Genomic DNA, 20,390 nt, shown 5'->3' with positions numbered 1-20,390 from the left:
ATGGGACACCTCCAACATATGTGCAGGCGAGCTGTAAACACTGCTAATCCTGCAAACCACCATGTTGCAGAGGAGGACAGATCCATGGCGGATCACGACGAACCAGAGCCTCAGATCGAGGAGGCAGAGGTATATGGGATGCACACATTTATCACAAAGTGTCCCCCAATAATGCTGAAGGTTCAATTAAATGGAAACTCGGTGTCAATGGAGCTGGACACGGGCGCGAGCCAGTCCATTAAGAGCAAAAAGACTTTTGATAAATTGTGGTGCAGCAAGGTTTCAAGGCCACTCCTGATCCCATTCGCACTAAATTGAGAACTTACACAAAGGAATTGATTCCTGTAATCGGCAGTGCTACTGTAAAGGTCTCCTATGATGGAACGGTACACAAGCTACCACTCTGGGTGGTACCGGGCGATGGTCCCAAGCTGCACGGCAGGAGTTGGCTGGGAAAGATACGCTGGAACTGGGATGACATCTGAGCGCTCTCGTCCATTGACGATACTTCGTGTCCCCAGGTCTTTAACAAGTTCCCCTCGCTGTTCGAACTAGGCATCGGGAAGTTCCAAGGAGCAAAAGTGCAGATTCACCTAATTCCGGGGGCGCGACCCATCCATCACAAGGCGGGAGCAGTACCGCATATGATTAGAGAGAGGATGGAGATCGAGTTGGACCGGCTGCAACGAGAGGGCATCATTTCGCCGATCGAATTCAACGAGTGGGTCAGTCTGATTGTTCCAGTCCTCAAGAATCAGAATCTGTGGCGATTACAAAATAACTATCAATCATTTCTCCCTGCAGGATCAATACCCACTACCAAAGGCAGACGACCTTTTTGCAATGCTGGCGGGAGGAAAGACGTTCACGAAGCTGGACTTGACCTCGACCTACATGGCGCAGGAGCTGGAGGAATCATCGAAGGGCCTCACCTGCATCAACACGCACAAAGGTCTCTTCATTTACAACAGATGCCCGTTTGGAATTCGATCAGCCGTGGCGATATTCCAGAGAAACATGGAAAGCTTACTGAAGTCGGTCCCATGCACTTCCCGCGGTCTTCCAAGACGACATCTTGGTTACAGGTCGGGACACAGTCGAGCATCCGCAGAACCTGGAGGAGGTTCTTAATCGGCTCAACCGCGTGGGGCTCAGGTTAAAACACACGAAGTGCGTTTTCCTGGCACCTGAAGAGGAGTTCCTCGGGAGAAGAATCGCGGCGGACAGCATCAGGCCCACCAATTCAAAGACGGAGGCAATCGAGAACGCACCAAGGCCACAGAACATGACGGAGCTGCGGTCGTTTCTAGGACTCCTGAACTACTTTGGTAACTTCTTAACGGGTCTCAGAACACTGTTAGAACCACTGCACGCCTTACTGCGTAAAGGAGATGAATGGGTATGGGTAAAAGCCTTTGTAAAAGCTAGAAAATTGTTATGCTCCAACAAATTGCTTGTGTTGTATGATCCATGCAAGCGTTTGGTACTAGCATGTGATGCGTCATCGTACGGGGTCAGTTGTTTATTGCAACAAGTTAATGAATCTGGGAAATTGCAACCAGTTGCTTATGCATCCAGAAATCTGTCTAAGGCTGAGAGGGCCTACAGCATGATTGAAAAAGAAGCGTTAGCATTTGTTTATTGGGTAAAGAAAATGCATCAATATCTGTTTGGGCTCAAGTTTGAATTGGAAACTGACCATAAGTCACTGATATCCCTTTTTTCCGAAAGGGGATAAATACGAATGCATGGCCCGCATACAGAGATGGGCGCTCACGTTGTCTGCGTACAACTACGCCATCCGCCACAGGCCAGGCACAGAAATCTGTGCCGATGCTCTCAGTAGGCAGCCATTGCCCACTACGGGGGTGGAAATGGCACAGCCCGCAGATTTAGTCATGGTAATGGAAGCATTCGAGAGTGAGCAATCACCCGTTACCGCCCGACAGATTAGAACCTGGACAAGCCAGGACGCCTTACTGTGCCGAGTAAAAAAATGTGTGCTTCACGGGAGCTGATCCAGTGTCCCAATAGAAATGCAGGAAGAGATAAAGGCGTACCAGCGGCACAAAGATGAAATGTCTATGCAATCGGGTAGTGGTGCCAAGATTGGCAGGGAAACTTTCATCAGTGATCTCCACAGTACTCACACAGATGAAAGTGATAGCCAGGTCCCACGTGTGGTGGCCCGGTATCGATGCGGACTTAAGAGTCCTGCGTGCACAAATGTAACACATGCTCGCAGTTAAGCAATGCACCCAGAGAGGTGCCACTAAGTTTATGGTCTTGGCCCTCCAAACCGTGGTCCGGGGTGCAGGCCCGGTTTTGGGTAAAATGTTCCTAGTGGTTGTGGATGCATACTCCAAATGGATTGCATATGAGATAATGTCGGCTAGCACGTCCGCTGCCACCACTCAAAGCCTGCAGGCAATGTTTGCCACGCAACAACTGCCTGATGTTCTTGTGAGCGACAACGGGCCATAGAAACATAGAAACATAGAAAATAGGTGCAGGAATAGGCCATTCGGCCCTTCTAGCCTGCACCGCCATTTAATGAGTTCATGGCTGAACATGCAACTTCAGTACCCCATTCCTGCTTTCTCGCCATACCCCTTGATCCCCCTAGTAGTAAGGACTACATCCAACTCCTTTTTGAATATATTTAGTGAATTGGCCTCAACAATTCCACAGGTTCACCACTCTCTGGGTGAAGAAGTTTCTCCTCATCTCGGTCCTAAATGGCTTATCCCTTATCCTTAGACTGTGACCCCTGGTTCTGGACTTCCCCAACATTGGGAACATTCTTCCTGCATCTAATCTGTCCAAACCCATCAGAATTTTAAACGTTTCTATGAGATCCCCTCTCATTCTTCTGAATTCCAGTGACTACAAGCCCAGTTGATCCAGTCTTTCTTGATATGTCAGTCCCGCCATCCCGGGAATCAGTCTGGTGAACCTTCGCTGCACTCCCTCAATAGCAAGAATGTCCTTCCTCAAGTTAGAAGACCAAAACTGTACACAATACTCCAGGTGTGGCCTCACCAAGGCCCTGTACAACTGTAGCAACACCTCCCTGACCCTGTACTCAAATCCTCTCGCTATGAAGGCCAACATGCCATTTGCTTTCTTAACCGCCTGCTGTACCTGCATGCCAACCTTCAATGACTGATGTACCATAACACCCAGGTCTCGTTGCACCTCCCCTTTTCCTAATCTGTCATCATTCAGATAATAGTCTGTCTCTCTGTTTTTAACACCAAAGTGGATAACCTCACATTTATCCACATTATACACGTTATCCACATGTTTCATCAGTGCCGAGTTCAAAGAGTTCATGACCCGTAATGGGATCAAACATGTTACATCGGCCCCGTTCAAACCAGCATCCAATGGTCAGGCAAAGAGAGCAGTGCAAACCATCAAGCAGAGCTTGAAGGGGGTAGCTGAAGGCTCACTGCAGACTTGCCTATCCTGAGTCCTGCTTAGCTACTGCACGAGGCCCCACTCGCTCACTGGGATTCCACCCGCTGAACTGCTCATGAAAAGGGCACTTAAGACAAGGCTCTCGTTAGTCCACCCTGATCTACATGAACAGGTAGAGAGCAGGCGGCTTCAACAAAGTACTTATCATGATAGCTCAAATGTGTCACGCGAAATTGAAATCAATGATCCTGTATTTGTGTTGAACTATGGACAAGGTCCCAAGTGGCTTCCCAGCACTGTCGTGGCCAAAGAGGGGAGCAGGGTGTTTCGGATCAAACTTTCAAATAGATTCATCCACCGGAAACACCTGGACCAAATCAAACTCAGATTCACAGACTATCCTGAGCAACCCACATTGGACCCTACCTTCTTTGACCCCCCCAACATACACACCAGTGGTAACCGACACCGTGGTTGACCACGAAGTAGCACCCATCAACCGCAGCAGTCCAGCAGGACTCACCACACCAGGCAGCCCAGCAAGGCCAGCTGTACAGCAGCCCAGTGAAGTACCAACAAACTATTCATCAAAACCAGCATTTGCACCGAGACGATCAACCAGGGAAAGAAAGGCCCCAGATCGACTCAGCTTGTAAATAGTTACACGATTGACTTTGGGGTGTGGGAGGGGGGGAGGCGTTGAGTGTTGTTATATATGTAAACCTGTATATACCTTGTGTAGCCACCAGAGGGCTCATCCCCTGGAGTCCCAAGGGATCCCACAATCCCTTGGGAGCACTTGTACTTAAGGAGGCTTCACAGGCTAGAGAGGCACTCTGGGGACTTGTAATAAAAGACTAAGGTCACACTTTACTTCACTTGTCAGACTCTTTATTCATACATAACAAATCTCTTGTGTGGGACCTTGTCAAAAGCCTTTTGAAAGTCCAAATACACCGCATCCACTGGTTCTCCCTTATCCACTCTACTAGTTACATCCTCAATAAACTCTAGAAGATTCGTCAAGCATGATTTCCCTTTCATAAATCCATGCTGACTTGGACCGATCCTGGCACTGCTTTCCAGATGCGCTGCTATTACATCTCTAATATTTGATTCCAGCATTTTCCCCACCACTGATGTCAGGCTAACCGATCTATAATTCCCTGTTTTCTCTCTCCCTCCTTTTTTTAAAAAGTGGGATTTCTTTAGCTACCCTCCAATCCATAGGAACTGATCCAGAGTCCATGGAATGTTGGAAAATGACCACCAATGCATCCACTATTTCTAGGGCCACTTCCTTAAGTACTCTGGGATGCAGACTATCAGGCCCTGGGTTTTTATCGGCCTTTAGTCCCTTCAATTAACCTAACACCATTTCCTGACTGACAAGGATTTCCCTCAGTTCCCTCTTCTCACTAGACCCTTGGTCCCCTAGTATTTTCGGGAGATTATTTGTGTCTTTCTTAATGAAGACAGAACCAAAGTATTTGTTCAATTGGTCTGCCATTTCCTTGTTCCCCATTATGAATTCACCCGATTCTGACTGCCAGGGACCTACATTAGTCTTCACTAATCTTTTTCTCTTCACATATCTATAGAAGCTTTTGCAGTCAGTTTTTATGTTCCCTGCAAGCTTACTCTCATACTATATTTTCCCCCTCCTAATTAAACCCTTAGTCCTCCCTCTGCTGAATTCTAAATTTCTCCCAGTCCTCAGGTTTGCTGTTTTTTCTGGCCAATTTATACGCCTCGTCCTTGAATTTAAAACTTTCCCTAATTTTCCTTATTAGCCACGGTTGAGCCACCTTCCCTATTTTATTCTTACGCCACACAGGGATGTACAATTGTTGTAGTTCATTCACGTGATCTTTAAATGTCTGCCACTGCCTATCCACCGTCAACCCTTTAAGTATCATTCTCCAGTCTATCCTAGCCAATTCACGTCTCATACCGTCGAAGTTTCCTTTCTTTAAGTTCAAGACCCTAGTCTCTAAATTAATTGTGTCAGTCTTCATCTTAATGAAGAATTCTACCATATTATGGTCACTCTTCCCCAAGGGGCCCTGCATGACCAGATTGCTAATTAATCCTCTCTCGTCACCATGACCCAGTCTAGGATGGCCAGCTCTCTAGTTGGTTCCTCGACATATTGGTCTAGAAAACCATCCCTTATACACGCCAGGGAATCCTCCTCCACAGTATTGCTACCAGTTTGGTTAGCCCAATCAATATGTAGATTAAAGTCACCCATGATAACTGCTGTACCCTTATTACATGCATCCCTATTTTCCGGTTTGATGCCATCCCCAACCTCCCTACTACTGTTTGGTGGTCTGTACACAACTCCCACTAACGTTTTCTGTCCTTTGGTGTTTCGCAGCTCTACCCATATATATTCCACATCATCCACGCTAATGTCCTTCCTTGCTATTGCGTTAATCTCTTCTTTAACCAGCAACACTATCCCACCTTCTTTTCCTTCCTGTCTGTGCTTCCTGAATATTGAATACCCCTGGATGTTGCGTTCCCAGCCTTGGTTACTCTGGAGCCATGTCTCCGTAATCCCAATTACATCATACCCGTTAACAGATATCTGCGCAGTCAATTCATCCACCTTATTAAGAATGCTCCTCGCATTGAGACTCAGAGCCTTCAGGCTTGTTTTTTTAACACTGTCCTTTCTGAATTATGTTGTAATGTGGCACTTTTTGATTTTTGCCCTTGATTTCTCTGCCCTTCACTCTTGTTTTTCTCCTTTCTAATTTTTGCTTCTGCCCCCTTTTTACTTCTCTGCCTCTCTGCATAGATTCAATCCCCCTGCCATATTAGTTTAAACCCTCCCCAACAGCACTAGCAAACACTCCGCCTAGGACATCGGTTCCAGTCTTGCCCAGGTGCCGACCGTCCGGTTTGTACTGGTCCCACCTCCCCCAGAACCGGTTCCAATGTCCCAGGAATATGAATCCCTCCACCTTGCACCATTCCTCAAGGCACGTAGTCATCTGAGCTATCCTGCAATTCCTACTCTGACTAGCACGTGGCACTGGTAGCAATCCTGAGATTACTACTTTTTAATTTAACTCCCACTTCCCTAAATTCAGCTTGTAGGACCTCATCCCGTTTTTTACCTATATCATTGGTACCTATATGTACCACAACAGCTGGCTGTTCACCCTGCCCCTCCAGAATGCCCTGCAGCCGCTCTGAGACATCCTTGACCCTTGCACTAGGGAGGCAACATACCGTCCTGGAGTCACGTTTGCGGCCACAGAAACGCCTATCCATTCCCCTTACAATCGAATCCCCTATCACTATAGCTCTCCCTCTCTTTTTCCTGCCCTCCTGTGCAGCAGAGTCACCCCTGGTGCCATGGACTTGGCTGCTGCTGCCTTCCCCTGATGAGTCATCTCCCCCAACAGTACCCAAGGTGGTATATCTGTTTTGGAGGGAGATGACCGCAGAGGACCCCTGCACTACTTTCCTTCCACTGCTCTGCCTGATGGTCACCCATTCCCTATCTGGCTGTGTAACCTTTACCTGCGGTGTGACCAACTCACTAAATGACATTCTCAGCATTGCAGATGCTCCAGAGTGAGTCCATGTGCAGCTCCAGTGCCGCAATCCCTGATTTCCCACATAGCACAGGAGGAGCATGACATGGATCTGGACTCTCCTGCCATGATTTAACCCTTAGATTAACTTAATTGGTAACAACGCCAAAGGTTTCTTACTGATAAGAAAAAGAAAAACGATAAAGAAAAAGACAAACTACTCACCAATCAACCAGCCAATCATTTACCCTCTTGGCTGCTTTCAAAGCTGGTAAACCTCTTATTACTTCCTTTCTCACTATGTTTATTTCATCTAATATTTCACATTCCTCCTCCCTGATTGCAAAGTCTGCATCACCCCTCTCTTTGGTGAAAACAGATGTAAATCATTCATTAAGAACCATACCCAGGTCTTTTGACTCCAAATACAGCTTACCTTTATGGTCTCTAATAGGCCTTACTCTTTATTTAGTTATCCTCTTGCTCTTAATGTATTTATAAAACATCTTTGGGCTTTATCTTGATTTTACTTGTCAAAATGTTTTCACACTCTCTTTGCTTTCCCAATTTCCTTTATAATTTTACCCCTGCACTTCCTATACTGCTCTTGGGTTTCTGCAGTATTGAGCCCTCAGTATCTGTCATAAGCCTCCATGTTTTTTCTTTATCCTACCCTGTATGCCCCTTGACATCCAGGGGCACTAGATTTGTTAGTCCCACCCTTTTTTTAAGGGAACATACTTGCTCTGAACCCTCAGGATCTCCTCCTTGAATGCCTCCCACTACTCTGGCACTGGTTTACATTCAAGTAGCTGTTTCCAGTCCATTTTGGCTAAATCACATCTCAGCTTAGCAAAATTGACTTTCCCCCAATTGAGAACTTTTATTCCTGGTCCAGCTTTATCCTTTTCCATAACTATCCTAAATCTAACTGAATTATGATCACTAGTACCAAAATGCTCTCTCACTGATACCCCTTCCACCTGCCCAGCTTCATTCCCTAAAACTAAGTCCAGAACCGCCCCCTCCCTTGTTGGGCTTGCTACATACTAGCTTAAAAAGTTATCCTGAATGCATTTTAGGAATTCTGCACCCTCTAAACCTTTCACACTAATTCTATCCCAGTTAATATTAGGGTAGTTGAAATCCCCTACTATTACTGCTTTATAGTTTTTGCACTTTCAAAGAAATTTGCCTACATATTTGCTCTTCTATCTCCCTCTGACAGTTTGAGGGTCTCTAGTACCCTCCCAACAGTGTGATCACCCCCTTTTCGTGCTTCAATTTCAACCCATAAGGCCTCATTTGATGATCCTTCGAACACATCATCCCTTCTCACAGCTGTAATTGTTTCTTTAACCAATACTGCGACCCCCCCCCTCTTTTTTTATCCCGTTCTCTGTCCCGTCTGAAAACCCTGTAACCAAGAATATCATATCCAAAGTGTCCATCTGTGCTCTCAGCTCACCTGCCTTATTCCCTAGACTCCTTGCATTGAAGTATATACCATTTAGCACTGCCTAACTCCCTTGTTATCTATTTTCTAGCCTTTGTTTCCTCTGCCTTTCAAATTCACTTTCTAATTTTCTGCTGTCCAATTCCAGCTTTGCTTCGCTCCCTTCTGAATCTACTCTCAGGTTCCCATCCCCCTGCCAAGCTAGTTTAAACCCTCCCCAACAACACTAGCAAACTCGCCCGCGAGGATATTGGTCCCGGCTCTGTTGAGATGCAACCCGTCCGGCTTGTACAGAAATGGTCCCAATGTCTCAGGAATCCAAAGCCCTCCCATCCTGCACCATCTCTGCAGCCACACATTCATCTGCTCCACCCTCCTATTCCTGTACTCACTAGCACGTGCCACCGGGAGTAACCCAGAGATTACCACCTTTGAGTAGCTTTTTAATCTCCCTCCTAGCTCCCTAAAATCTGCCTGTAGGACCTCATCCCTCTTTCTATCCATGTCATTGGTACTGGTATGGACCTCGACCTCTGGCTGTTCATCCTCCCTGCTCAGAATGTTCTGCAGCCGCTCAGTGACATTCTTTACCCTGGCATACCCTGGATGTCTGCGGCTGCAGAAGTGCCTGTCTGCTCCCCTAACTATCGAATCCCCTACCACTATTGCTCTTCCACCCTTCTTCCTCCCCACTGTGCAACTGAGCCACCTGTGGTGCTTTGGACTTGGCTCTGGCTGCACTCCCCAGCCAGGTTTAATTTGTTTTTTAATAACAACAATAACTTTTATTTATATAGCGCCTTTAATGTAGTAAAATGTTCCAAGATGCTTCACAGCAGTATTATAAGACAAAACAGATAGATTTGACACCGAGCCACATAAGAAGAAATTATGGCAGATGACCAAAAGCTTGGTTAAAGAGGTAGATTTTAAGGAAAGAGAGGTAGAAAGGTAGAGAAGTTTAGGGAGGGAGTTCCAGAGCTTAGGGCCGAAGCAGCTGAAGGCACGGCCACCGATGGTTGAACACTTATAATCAGGGATGCTCAAGAGGGCAGAATTTGAGGAGCACAGACATCTCGGGGGGTTGAAAGAGATTACAGTGATAGGGAGCAGCGAGGCCATGGAGGGATTTGTAAACAAGGGTGAGGATTTTTAAATCTAGGCGTTGCTTAACCGGAAGCCAATGTAGGTAAGCGAGCACAGGAGTGATGCGTGAGTGGGACTTGATGCGAGTTAGGACACGGGCAGCCAAGTTTTGGATCACCTCTAGTTTAAGTAGAATGCTGGAGGCCAGCCAGGTGTGTGTTGGAATAGTCAAGTCTAGAGATATCAAAGGCATGGATAAGGGCTTCAACAGCGGATGAGCTGAGGCAACCGCAGAGACCAGCGATGTTATGGAGGTAGAAATAGACGGTCTTAGTTATGCTGCGGATATGCGGTCGATAGCTCATTTCAGGGTCAAATATAACATCAAGGTTGCGAACAGTTTGGTTCAAGCCTCAGACAGGAGTTGGGGAGAGGGATGGAATCAGTGTCTTGGGAACGGAGGTTGTGGCAGGGACTGAAAACAATGGCTTTCGTCTTCCCAATATTGAATTGAAGAAAATTTCTGCTCATCCAGAACTAGATATCAGACAAGCAGTCTGACAATTTAGAGACCATGGAGAGGTCGAGAGAACTGGTAGTGAGGTAGAGCTGGGTGTCATCAGTGTACATGTGGAAATTGACGTTGTGTCTCCAGATGATGTCGCCAAGGGGCAACATGTAGATGAGAAATAGGAAGGGGCCAAGGATAGATCTTTGGGGGACACCAGAGATAAGGATGCAAGAGCATAAGAGAAGGTTGCAGGTGATTCTCTGGCTACGATTACATAAATGCAGACCCACCCAGCTGGACGTCAGTGGAGAGGCGTTAGAGAAGGATAGAGTGGTCAACCATGTCAAAAGCTGCAAACAAGTCAAGAAAGATGAGGAGAGATAGTTTACCTTTGTCACAGTCTCAAAGGATGTCATTATAGGAAGGATATAAAAGCAATAGAAAAGGTGCAACATACATTCACTAAAATGTTAACAGGGATGATGGGCTACAATTATAGTGGAATACTTGTGAAGTTGCAGCTTTTTTAATTAGCGCTCAGAAGGTTAAAGGGTGATCTGATAGAAGTGTTCAAGATTATGAAGGGTTGTGATAATGTAAATAGTGATGGATTGTTTCAACTGGTTGGTGAAGTGGTAATGAGAGGGCATACTTTAAGATAATCACAAAAATTAATGGGGATGTTAGAAAAAAAATTACACTGAGGGAGGTTAGAATATTGAATTCTCTTACACAATCCATTGTTAAAAGCAAATTATATCAATTACTTTAAAGGGCCGCTTAAATAAGAGGAATATTAAAGCAAATGGGAATTTGATGAAGAGTGAGATTAGACTAGATGGCTCATGTAGAGAAAAACACAAGCAGAGACTGGTGGGCAAAACAGCCTGCTTCTGTGCTGTAATATTCCACGGTTCTAATATCTTCCCCTTATTTAGTGAAGCATTGCGCTCAATAAGAGAGGTTGTTTTCACAAAAACAGCACTACATGCATGAGTTTGTTCCTCTGTAGTGCTTTCTTTCTGTTTTCTTGGATGACTACTGGTTGTATCATTGCTGATTAAATTATTAAATGTATAAATTAATTCAACATTCATATTTAGGAGGAGGATTATGTGCACTACAACAAATATTTTAAAAGAAAGGTTGCAGAAAAGATTTATTAGAATGGTTTCAGAGATGTTATGTGGAGAGACTGGAGAAGCTGGGGTTGTTCTCCTTAGAGCGGAGAAGGTTAAGAGGAGATTTGAAAGAGGTGTTCAAAATCATGGACTGTTTTGATAGGGTAAACAAAGAGAAACTGTTTCCAGTGGCAGAAGGGTCGGTAACCAGAGGTCACAGATTTAAGGTGATTGGCGAAAGAACCAGATGCAACATGAGGAAACATTTTTTTTACACAGCGAGCTGTTATGTTTTTAATGCACTGCCTGAAAAGGTAGTGGAAGCAGATTCAATAGTAACATTCAAAAGGGAACTGAATAAATACTTGAAGGATAAAAAAAAAATACAGGGCTATGTGGAAAGAGCAGGGGAGTGGGATTAATTGGATAGCTCAAACAAAGAGCAAGCACAGACACAATGGGTCGAATGACCTCCTTTTATGCTGTATCATTCTATGATGCTATGAAAATGTATAATGTGCTATTTCATCTTGGTGTGGCACACAGGGAGTCAAGACTAAGTGCAGTTTTCAGGTCAAGCAAAATGAAGAGACGGGGGCAGGGGGGATGGGAGAGGGGGGTTGGTAAATGGACCCAGGTGTGGGTGGAGATAAAACAGAGGGTGAGGATAGGGGAATTTGGATGGGAGAAGATGGATGATGAGAGGAGAGTGGATAGGGAGATATAGGAAAAGAACAATGTTTTTTTGAGGACAGGTAGAGGAAAGGCAGGGGTGAAAAATTCTCTTGTGCACAGTGGAGGGAGGTTACCAGTCAAGAGGACCCCGACATTCTGACTAGTAAAGTTGGGAATCCCTCAAGAGGTTGACTGATCTCTCCACGCATCAAATTTGTGCTGTGTGGTGGAGTGCAGTCTCCTCTGTACTTTTCAAGATGCGACTTTATCCTTTGTAGAGATGTGGCTTGCATGTGGATTCAAGGCCTTCGACTGTCTATTTAATGTTGTTCACCTAGTTGGAAGGTAGAATTCTACGCAATGGGTGGATTAGTGGGCTGAAATTTATTTGCCAAGGTAGATTCATAGGAAGAAGAAAATGGTGTAAATGTATTATGCTTTCCTTTAGTAGTGTGTTTTTTGTGCAGGAAGGAGTAAGGTGTGCTGTACACAGTTGACAGCATTCAAAATGGCATCAATGTTTTCAGAGATTGCTCTTTCGATAATTGATTTGACAGGTTAAAGTGAGGATTTTTTTCAAAGCCTGTCATTCTTAGAGACAGGTTGCAATAAAACTGCAAAGGGACTGCATTCTCTAAAAAGTAGTGTTTGTGCACCTGAACTGGATGAGAAGTTTCACTGCCAAGACTGTGTGCCTGAGAATCACTTCCAGCAACTCCTAGGGCAAAAAACTTTGAGCTGAAGAGTGCAGGAAAAAGTCTAACTAATGGCATACACTGTGCCACTCCATCAAAATCTGGTCTAATTTATATGACAAGCTTTTAACTCTAAAAATGCCAACTCAGTGCCACCTGCAGCCAAAACAGGTAATGCAGATAAATACTGACATTATAGTAATGCATTTTTTTCACTGAGCTAGTATGATAATGGACTTTTCAACACACTTTGAAATTGAAAGCTGCAATCTACTCAGCACGTTTAATGTATAATAGATATTTTCAACCTTGGCACACTAGTGGAGAGTCTGGACCCTTGTGGCAGGCAGGTCTGTTATAATCCTCGTACTCTAATTGTTCACTGTCCACCCACTGGATCTCCTAGAGTCCAGTTAATACTGGTACATACCCTTATAATGGTGATGCAGCTGTTTAATCCCTACTTCTTCTTCTTCTTCTTCTTCTTCTTAGGTGGCCCCTCCGATCGAGGATGACTTGCTTCCACACCAAAAAGAGATGAGTTCAATGAGTTCACAGGTGTTTCAATGAAGGACCTAATATTCCAAGTCTCCAACTGCATATTGAAAGGTGGAAGATGCCTGTGCGTGGATTTTTTTAACGTGTGGCGGCCGTTGCACACCAGCTATCGCACGGGCTTGACAGAGCGAGGTCTTGGTCTAGTGGCAAGGATTGACCAAGACAACTGGAGACCAGCTCTGCTGCACGGATCTAGTGTGCACACGTATCGCAGTGTGGGCTGGCCCATGCTGCCCCTGGGCCCTCGCCTCTTCTGTGCCCTGATCGCGTCGCTCCATGATCTCTCACCGCTCCTTCGCCCCGACCTCGCTACTCCTGCTGTACCTGCCCACGCTCCAATCAGCGACCTCCCTCTGCCTCCATTGGATACACGACACATTGCTATATACACCTCCTTGATCACTGTTACATTTTGATTCAAAGCCCAGAACCATCTGGTAGATAGAGAAATTATTTACAATGTTGAGAGACACTGATATGACAATGCACATGTAAGCAAATTACTAAATTTATTCTGCATACATAAAACTAAAGTACACAATTACAAAATCAGCGAGCTTGAAGTTAGGTTACAGTACTGGCTATGTGGAACTGATTACATCAAAAACAGTTAAAGCTTTTTATATTAACTGCTTTAAAAAGACATAGATTAGTATCTAGCTGGGAATGAGATTGAAGATTATAAGAATGGACTGAGATAATTAAATGCATGATGGTGCCAGTGCCATTGGAAAAAAATCATGTGCTATAATTACACCTGTCTATTCATCTACAAATAGAGTTAAAGCATGGATATGTGAGGAAGGATAAACATTCTGGAGTTTTGCTTCATTACCTTTTTTAGGGTTCAGAGAGATAATGTGCAGAGCTATCCCTCAGGAGATAAAATAAATGTGGCACAGTCCATAATAGGTTTGATTGCATATTTTCCCTGCATTACAACAGTGACTACATTCCTTTTCTTTCCTTGCCTTTATGTGGTGATCTGTGGACAGGGTAGACTTGATGAATTACATGAACTTTTTCATTCATTGTGTTCTTCTGCAGTTGGACTTTTAATATTTTACTTAGGAAGATTAGTTTAGACAGCAGAGAATATATCTAATCATGGACTTTCAAGTAAAAGGAACAAAAGTTAAATCTGTCATTGTTGTTGGGTTTTTAAATTTCTCCATAAGCATCAGTAACTCCACAGGATCTGCTATTTTTGAAATGAGAGAATTTATCAAGTCTACATAAAACTCTTGCAGATATTGCGCAGGCATATGCAATGTGTGTGGATATTTTATGCTTTATCCCGGGGCAGCAAAAGAGTAAGCTCTTGATACAACTGCTGATTTGTTGCTGCAAGGGATCTGACTGGGAAATTGTTGCCGCACCACTGTTTGACGGCCTTTTCACTGACAATCCCAACTTTGGCTCGTACGTGACTTTGTTTTGCTCTGTGAACAGACTCTGTGCAGGGGGCTGCAAGTGGGAAATCCTGCTCTCAAGATACATCAGGAATTTCTATCCACAGTACTGAGACTGCTCCCGAAGCAGCGTCAAAACTGGCCGTGGAAAGCTCATCAAGGAGGGAAGAGTGAATCTCTGAACTGAGTGAAGTAAAAAGAGATAGTGTGCCTTTGTGAAGTTGATGTGTTGAGGGGTGAGGGGGAAAAAAAGTGCTTCTCTGAACTGGGAGGTTGAAGAATGCCTTTGTGAACTGGAGGGAGTTGGATGGGGCAAGACTTCCTCTGAACTAAGGTGGTTAGAAAGGGAAAACTGCCTCTGTAAATTGGGAGTGCTTAAAGTGAGAGATTACTACCTTCCCCCTTCACAGAGGCAATGTATGAAGGGGAGAGTGTTGTTCAGGTTGTTTCTGGGAAAGTGGTCTGTATTGTCAGTTAAATATTGATAAACACGAATGTCATTCATTTTTCCTATAATTTTTGAGTTTAAAAATCTACTACTTTTGAAGTTTAAAAAAGTATTTAAATTAACAGAAATGTATCATTGTAATATAAAAATGCAACATTGTCGAGGGGAGTATCTGCCTGCACGCGCCCCCGCCCGCCACTCCTTTGAAATGAATGCATCAATGGGCATTGGGGAGGTAAGAGTAGCAGTTATACAATTCTAAATTTGCAGTCTGTTATATATGCAGACTATAGATATACATGTAGTCACTGTATAGTTGCATAAGATGGAGACTTGTTTACCTGATGTATTATCAATAAGGTTTACACTGTGTATATACATGCTGGCACCACTAGAGGGTGCAACTGGTGGAGACCAGGGTTTTCTGTCCTGCCCTGGTGGCAGGGGATGTATAAAAGGGGAGTCACCATGCGGCTGCCTCACTCTGGAGTTTAGAATAAAGAACCAAGGTCACTAGAGTTTGAGTACAACACATTGCCTCGTGGAGTCATTCATAGGTACAGTACAAACATAATACAGTCCATGGCAAATGATCTAGCTAAAGTGTTCTCCAACTATGGTTGCTCCCTTCAGCCCATGTTCACCTAGCAACAACCTATTTTAAATTGGTGTATCATATCGTCTGTAGTGCTAAAAATTAAATGTCTCTTAAGACTTGTTACTTTAAAGAACAGGTGTTTGGAATCAGTTACACTGTTATACATTAAAGACTGCTGCAGATTAAAATATTCTATGTACCTCTGATACTCCTTTTGGTAAAGAAAAACAAAACCTTACCACATGCTTTGATCATGTTATTTATCTTTACTGACATTACAAACCAAATCTAGCTCCAAGCTGACAGTGAAGGTACTCCAATAACCATCATAAATCGCATTAAGCCAGAATGTTTGATATACACTGAACACAGTAACTATTTCCCATCGCACATTGATATGTAAAACAAAATACCTCTCAACACACACAAATTAAAACAGACTCAAGAAACTTCTTTCTTAATGCCCTAACACTAAAGGGATGATGTCTTATGTTAAATTTAAATGTGTATTTTGGATTGAATCTCATTATTTTTTATTACTTATTTTCCTAAGATTTGATCAACACAAGTAAACTATGTATATAACTATGTCAAAGCCACAGGCACATGAGCATTTTTTCCAAAATGATCGCTAGAAAATCCTTGTATAATGCTAATGTAAGCTCTATCTGTGGTTATCATAATGTTTCCAGAAATGTAAAGAATATAGCAATCACGGCAATAAAAATAGTTTTGATTAGCTGTGCTCGTCTCCATTTATTTCCACTCAGTATTTAAAAGAGAGTGTAATGTCATATGTATTATTCTGGGAATACCTTGCATTCAACAGTCAGCCAATTTACTTTCAATTCTGAGGTGGAAACTGAAAGATTGCATGTTGGACTCAAACCTGCTCCTACATGCTTAATAAAGTGAAGCACCTGAGAATTTTATTTTAATTTTTATGATGATCACTTCGTTGCTGCTGCTTTGTTCTGAGTTTTTATTTAGGTGCCAGTTGTAGCAATCAGCTAACTTTAATCTATTTATTATGACGTTGAATGAAGAGAGCGTGGAAGAATGGTCCACTGGAAAAGAACCATTAACCCATCTAAAACATTTACCGCTTACTCGGAAGTTAAGTAAATTAACTCGTTTGTTTGAATGGACAAAAACAAGTCTTTGACATTTCAAACTAACCTCTTATAATTAACGTTATTCAGAATAAATTAGATTTTAATGTAACTGTTTTAAAGCCAGAAAGTTTGCATTATTCAAAATAATAATCGCTTCAAATAAATTGGTAGCAAATAAGATTGTACATTTATGTTTTATTTATTTTGCCGTATAGTGATCGTGTTCCTATTTGTGTTAGACCTGCTTAATTTTGCAATATGTGCATGTATCATTCGCAATCTCCCAGATCATACCTTCGTTAATTGGGCGATCTTCTTACACATTTTCAAGTGAATATCGTAGTTGTAGTGCTGCACCGGTTCTGGGAGAGTTGCTTTCGAACCATTGCATTTGGCACCATGGCTCCCCTGATCTGTCCAATTCACTCCCGTCGCCATGGTTTCCTGGCTGGTAGAATTGGTGTGAACCCTCGCGAACGCGCAGCTCTTGTGCCCAAAACAGGCTGCGAAGGATTGCTGTCAAGATCGGTCTTGTAGATGGTCAAATCCCTCATCGAAGGCACAGAGCCGCAAAGAAACAGGAGCATGTGCAACGCCAGAACTGTTCAGTCAAATCTTTCAGTGCCAGCCATCAGGGCGGAGGCGGTATCAGTGGGTAGATGCTGCACATTCCATAGTAGGCACTGCCTGTCTGTAAACAGACCGCAAAGTTTTCATGAAACGAGATCCGTGCTTTAACACCATGTGACAAACACCAAACGGTAACGCCTCCAAAGGGAGGAGATTAAACGGAGATGAATTATCCGCGTAATTATGGCTAGTCTAATTTTAGTCGTTTAATTTACTGAAACGCGTGTAGTCATATCAATTGTTGCGTTAAAGGGAATTCACACTTACTTAGCTCTCTCCTAATTTATTCCTTACTGTATGTTTTAATAACCGTTCGCATATAGAAGAAAATGACCCCAATCCAGGAGCGGGATTCCTTCCCATGTCACATGAAGGGAGATGGGTATTGAGGGGACGGGAAGAAACAGGTTCGGGGGAGGGGGTCCTTCAAAGCAGGAGGTTTGGAAAGTCTCCAAAGTTTGTCACGATAAACGTTTCAAACATGAAGGTTATTTTAGAGAAATTAAATTATTGCTGAACTCTCATGGCCTCCAAAATCGTGGAAGAATAAAAATGTTTTTAAAAATGTCAGGGGTATTATTTTTACTCCTTCCTCTCATTCCTCCAGCTGTCTAGCTTATTGAAAATTCCTTAACTATCCATTTATAATGTGAATTATTGCAGCTCACATGCAAGATTTTTTTGACAGTTGGCCAATAACTTTTAGTTTTGTGACTCGAATAGTAGTTTTATTTTTTTATGTTTCTTTGAAATAATTTCCACATTTTGTATGAAATCCCCACTCACCCGATATTGTCTTCATGGTTTTCTTGTGTTTCCCTGAACACACCAATACACAATTGAGAACACAGCAAGAAAATAACAAACAAACAAAATTGTTGATATATTGAGTCACATTGTAACAATGAATTTGAGTATTATATTTCTACACTTACAGAATAAAGAATGTCCAGTCAAATAAATTGGATAAAAAGTTTTGCTTAACCAAATGCATGAAAAGCATTGCATGCTTCATTGGTTATTGTGGACAGAAATATTGGTTTGTTTGGAGTATTTCTTTATTTAAATTGACGGCAGTTGCAGAAATTGTAGATAAATTAGTCACAATTTGACAGTGAATCATTTTGCTCTCTGTTGTGTTACTGAAATGGCATAGAGCCTGAGGCTATTAATCTTATCAATTTAGCTGTAAAGATAAAGTAAATACAAGCAGCTAGAAATGAATAGAAAACTATCAAAGGTGATAAGATTGTTGATTTAAAGTGCATAGTCTACTGTAAAGTGACATTAGTTTAAAAGGGTTTAACATTTGACAAATTATAGTTAGAATCAGCATTGGGTAAACCAGGCAAATCAGATCAGCACAGATCAGTCCATTTTAACAGATTTACACTGTAATAGGAATAATGTTAAGTGAATTTGCAACAACAACAACAACAACTTGTACTTATATAGCACTTTTAATGTAGTAAAACATCCCAAGGCATTTCACACCAGGGTTATAAGACAAAACAAATAAATTTGACACCGAGCCACATAAAAAGAAATTACTGCAGATGAAAGAGGTATGTTTTAAGGAGCATCTTAAAGGAGGAAAGAGAGGTAGAGAGGCGGAGAGGTTTAGGCAGGGAGTTCCAGAGCTTAGGGCCCAGGCAGCTGAAGGCATGGCCATCAATGGTTGAGCAGTTATAATCAGGGATGCTCAAGAGGGCAGAATTTGAGGAGCGCAGACATCTCAGGGGGGTTGTGAGGCTGAAGGAGATTACAGAGAGAGGGAGCAGCGAGGCCATGGTGGAATTTGAAAACAAGGATGAGAATTTTGAAATCGAGGCGTTGCTTAACCGGGAGCCAATGTAGGTCAGTGAGCACAGGGGTGATGGGTGAGCAGGACTTGGTGTGAGTTAGGACACGGGCTGCTGGGTATTGGATGACCTCAAGTTTATGTAGGGTAGAATATGGGAGAGTGTTGGCGTAGTCAAGTCTAGAGGTAACAAAGTCATGGATGAGGGTTTCAGTAGCAGATGAGCTGAGATGGGGCGGAGATGGGCAATGTTATGGAGGTGGAAATAGGTGGTTTTAGTTATGACGTGGATATGTGGCTGGAAGCTCATTTCAGGATCAAATATGACACCTAGGTTGCGAACAGTCTGGTTCAGACCTCAGTCAGATGCTCTGGAGAGGGATGGAGTCGGTGGTTAGGGAACGCAGTTTGTGGCGGGGACCAAAAACAATGGCTTCGGTCTTCCCAATATTTAATTGGAAAAAATTTCTGCTCATCCAGTACTGGATGTCGGAAAAGCAGTTTGACAATTTAGAGACCGTGGAGGTGCCGAGAGAAGTGGTGGTGAGGTAGAGCTGTGTGTCATCAGCGTACATGTAGAAACTGACAATGTGTTTTTGGATGCTGCCACCAAGGGGCAGCATGTAGATGAGAAATAGGTGCAGGCCAAGGATAGATCCAGAGGTAACGATGCAGGAGTGGGAAGAGAAGAAGGTGATTTTTTTGGCTATGATTAGATAGATAAGAATGGAATCAGGCGAGTGCAGTCCCACCCAACATCAACAGTTGAGTAACTGAACTAAATCAATTATGACACATGTCTGACATGGTCCATCACTATATGATGGATTATGTTTCATCACTTAACATCATTATTATATGTTTTTATAATATTTACAATTTACTTTGCTTTTCTCAACCTTTGATTTTCTTTATTTTAGGAGTGAAATTGTACTATGCAATATTAACGTAGAAACACATTCATGCATTGGTCAGAAATACATTGACATATCTGTATGCTAATATATAGTACAATTTCACCCATTTGTTTGCTTCCCTATCTTTGATTTTCTCTTATATCTCCAATTTCTGCCTTGATTTTCTTTTTTTGGCTTTCTCTTTCCACTGTGAATTGCTGCCGAGCTTGCTGCTCCACTTGATACCAGCTGTCTAGCCAGCCCACCAAACTCAAATGTTTGATTTAGAAATGACAATTGAGGTTCTCAAAAAAACAGATGATTAAATTACACATTTTTCCTAAGCACTTATGTGGCCATTTTTGAATGATGTATTGCTGTTACTACTATTGTTAACACGTTAATGTGAAA

The 20,390-nt window shown here is 43.1% G+C and overlaps 1 protein-coding gene across 3 annotated transcripts in view; it reads right to left on the bottom strand.

The window, feature by feature from the left end:
• The window catches only part of LOC139243617 (protein FAM184B-like), a 418,508-nt gene extending 401,154 nt beyond the window's left edge, over positions 1-17,354 (bottom strand). For all 3 annotated transcript variants that reach the window (XM_070870807.1, XM_070870810.1, XM_070870811.1), the window contains exon 1: positions 16,947-17,354. In XM_070870807.1, coding sequence (XP_070726908.1) covers positions 16,947-17,090 — 144 coding nt within the window. In that variant the 5' untranslated portion in view covers positions 17,091-17,354. The remainder of the gene's footprint in view (positions 1-16,946) is intronic.
• Between the last annotated feature and the right edge of the window lie 3,036 nt (positions 17,355-20,390).

Source organism: Pristiophorus japonicus, chromosome 2 (assembly GCF_044704955.1).
Source record: "Pristiophorus japonicus isolate sPriJap1 chromosome 2, sPriJap1.hap1, whole genome shotgun sequence".
Classification (NCBI taxonomy): domain Eukaryota; kingdom Metazoa; phylum Chordata; class Chondrichthyes; family Pristiophoridae; genus Pristiophorus; species Pristiophorus japonicus.
Note: the sequence above shows the minus strand (reverse complement) of the source record. Positions and strands in the feature narration are given on the sequence as shown.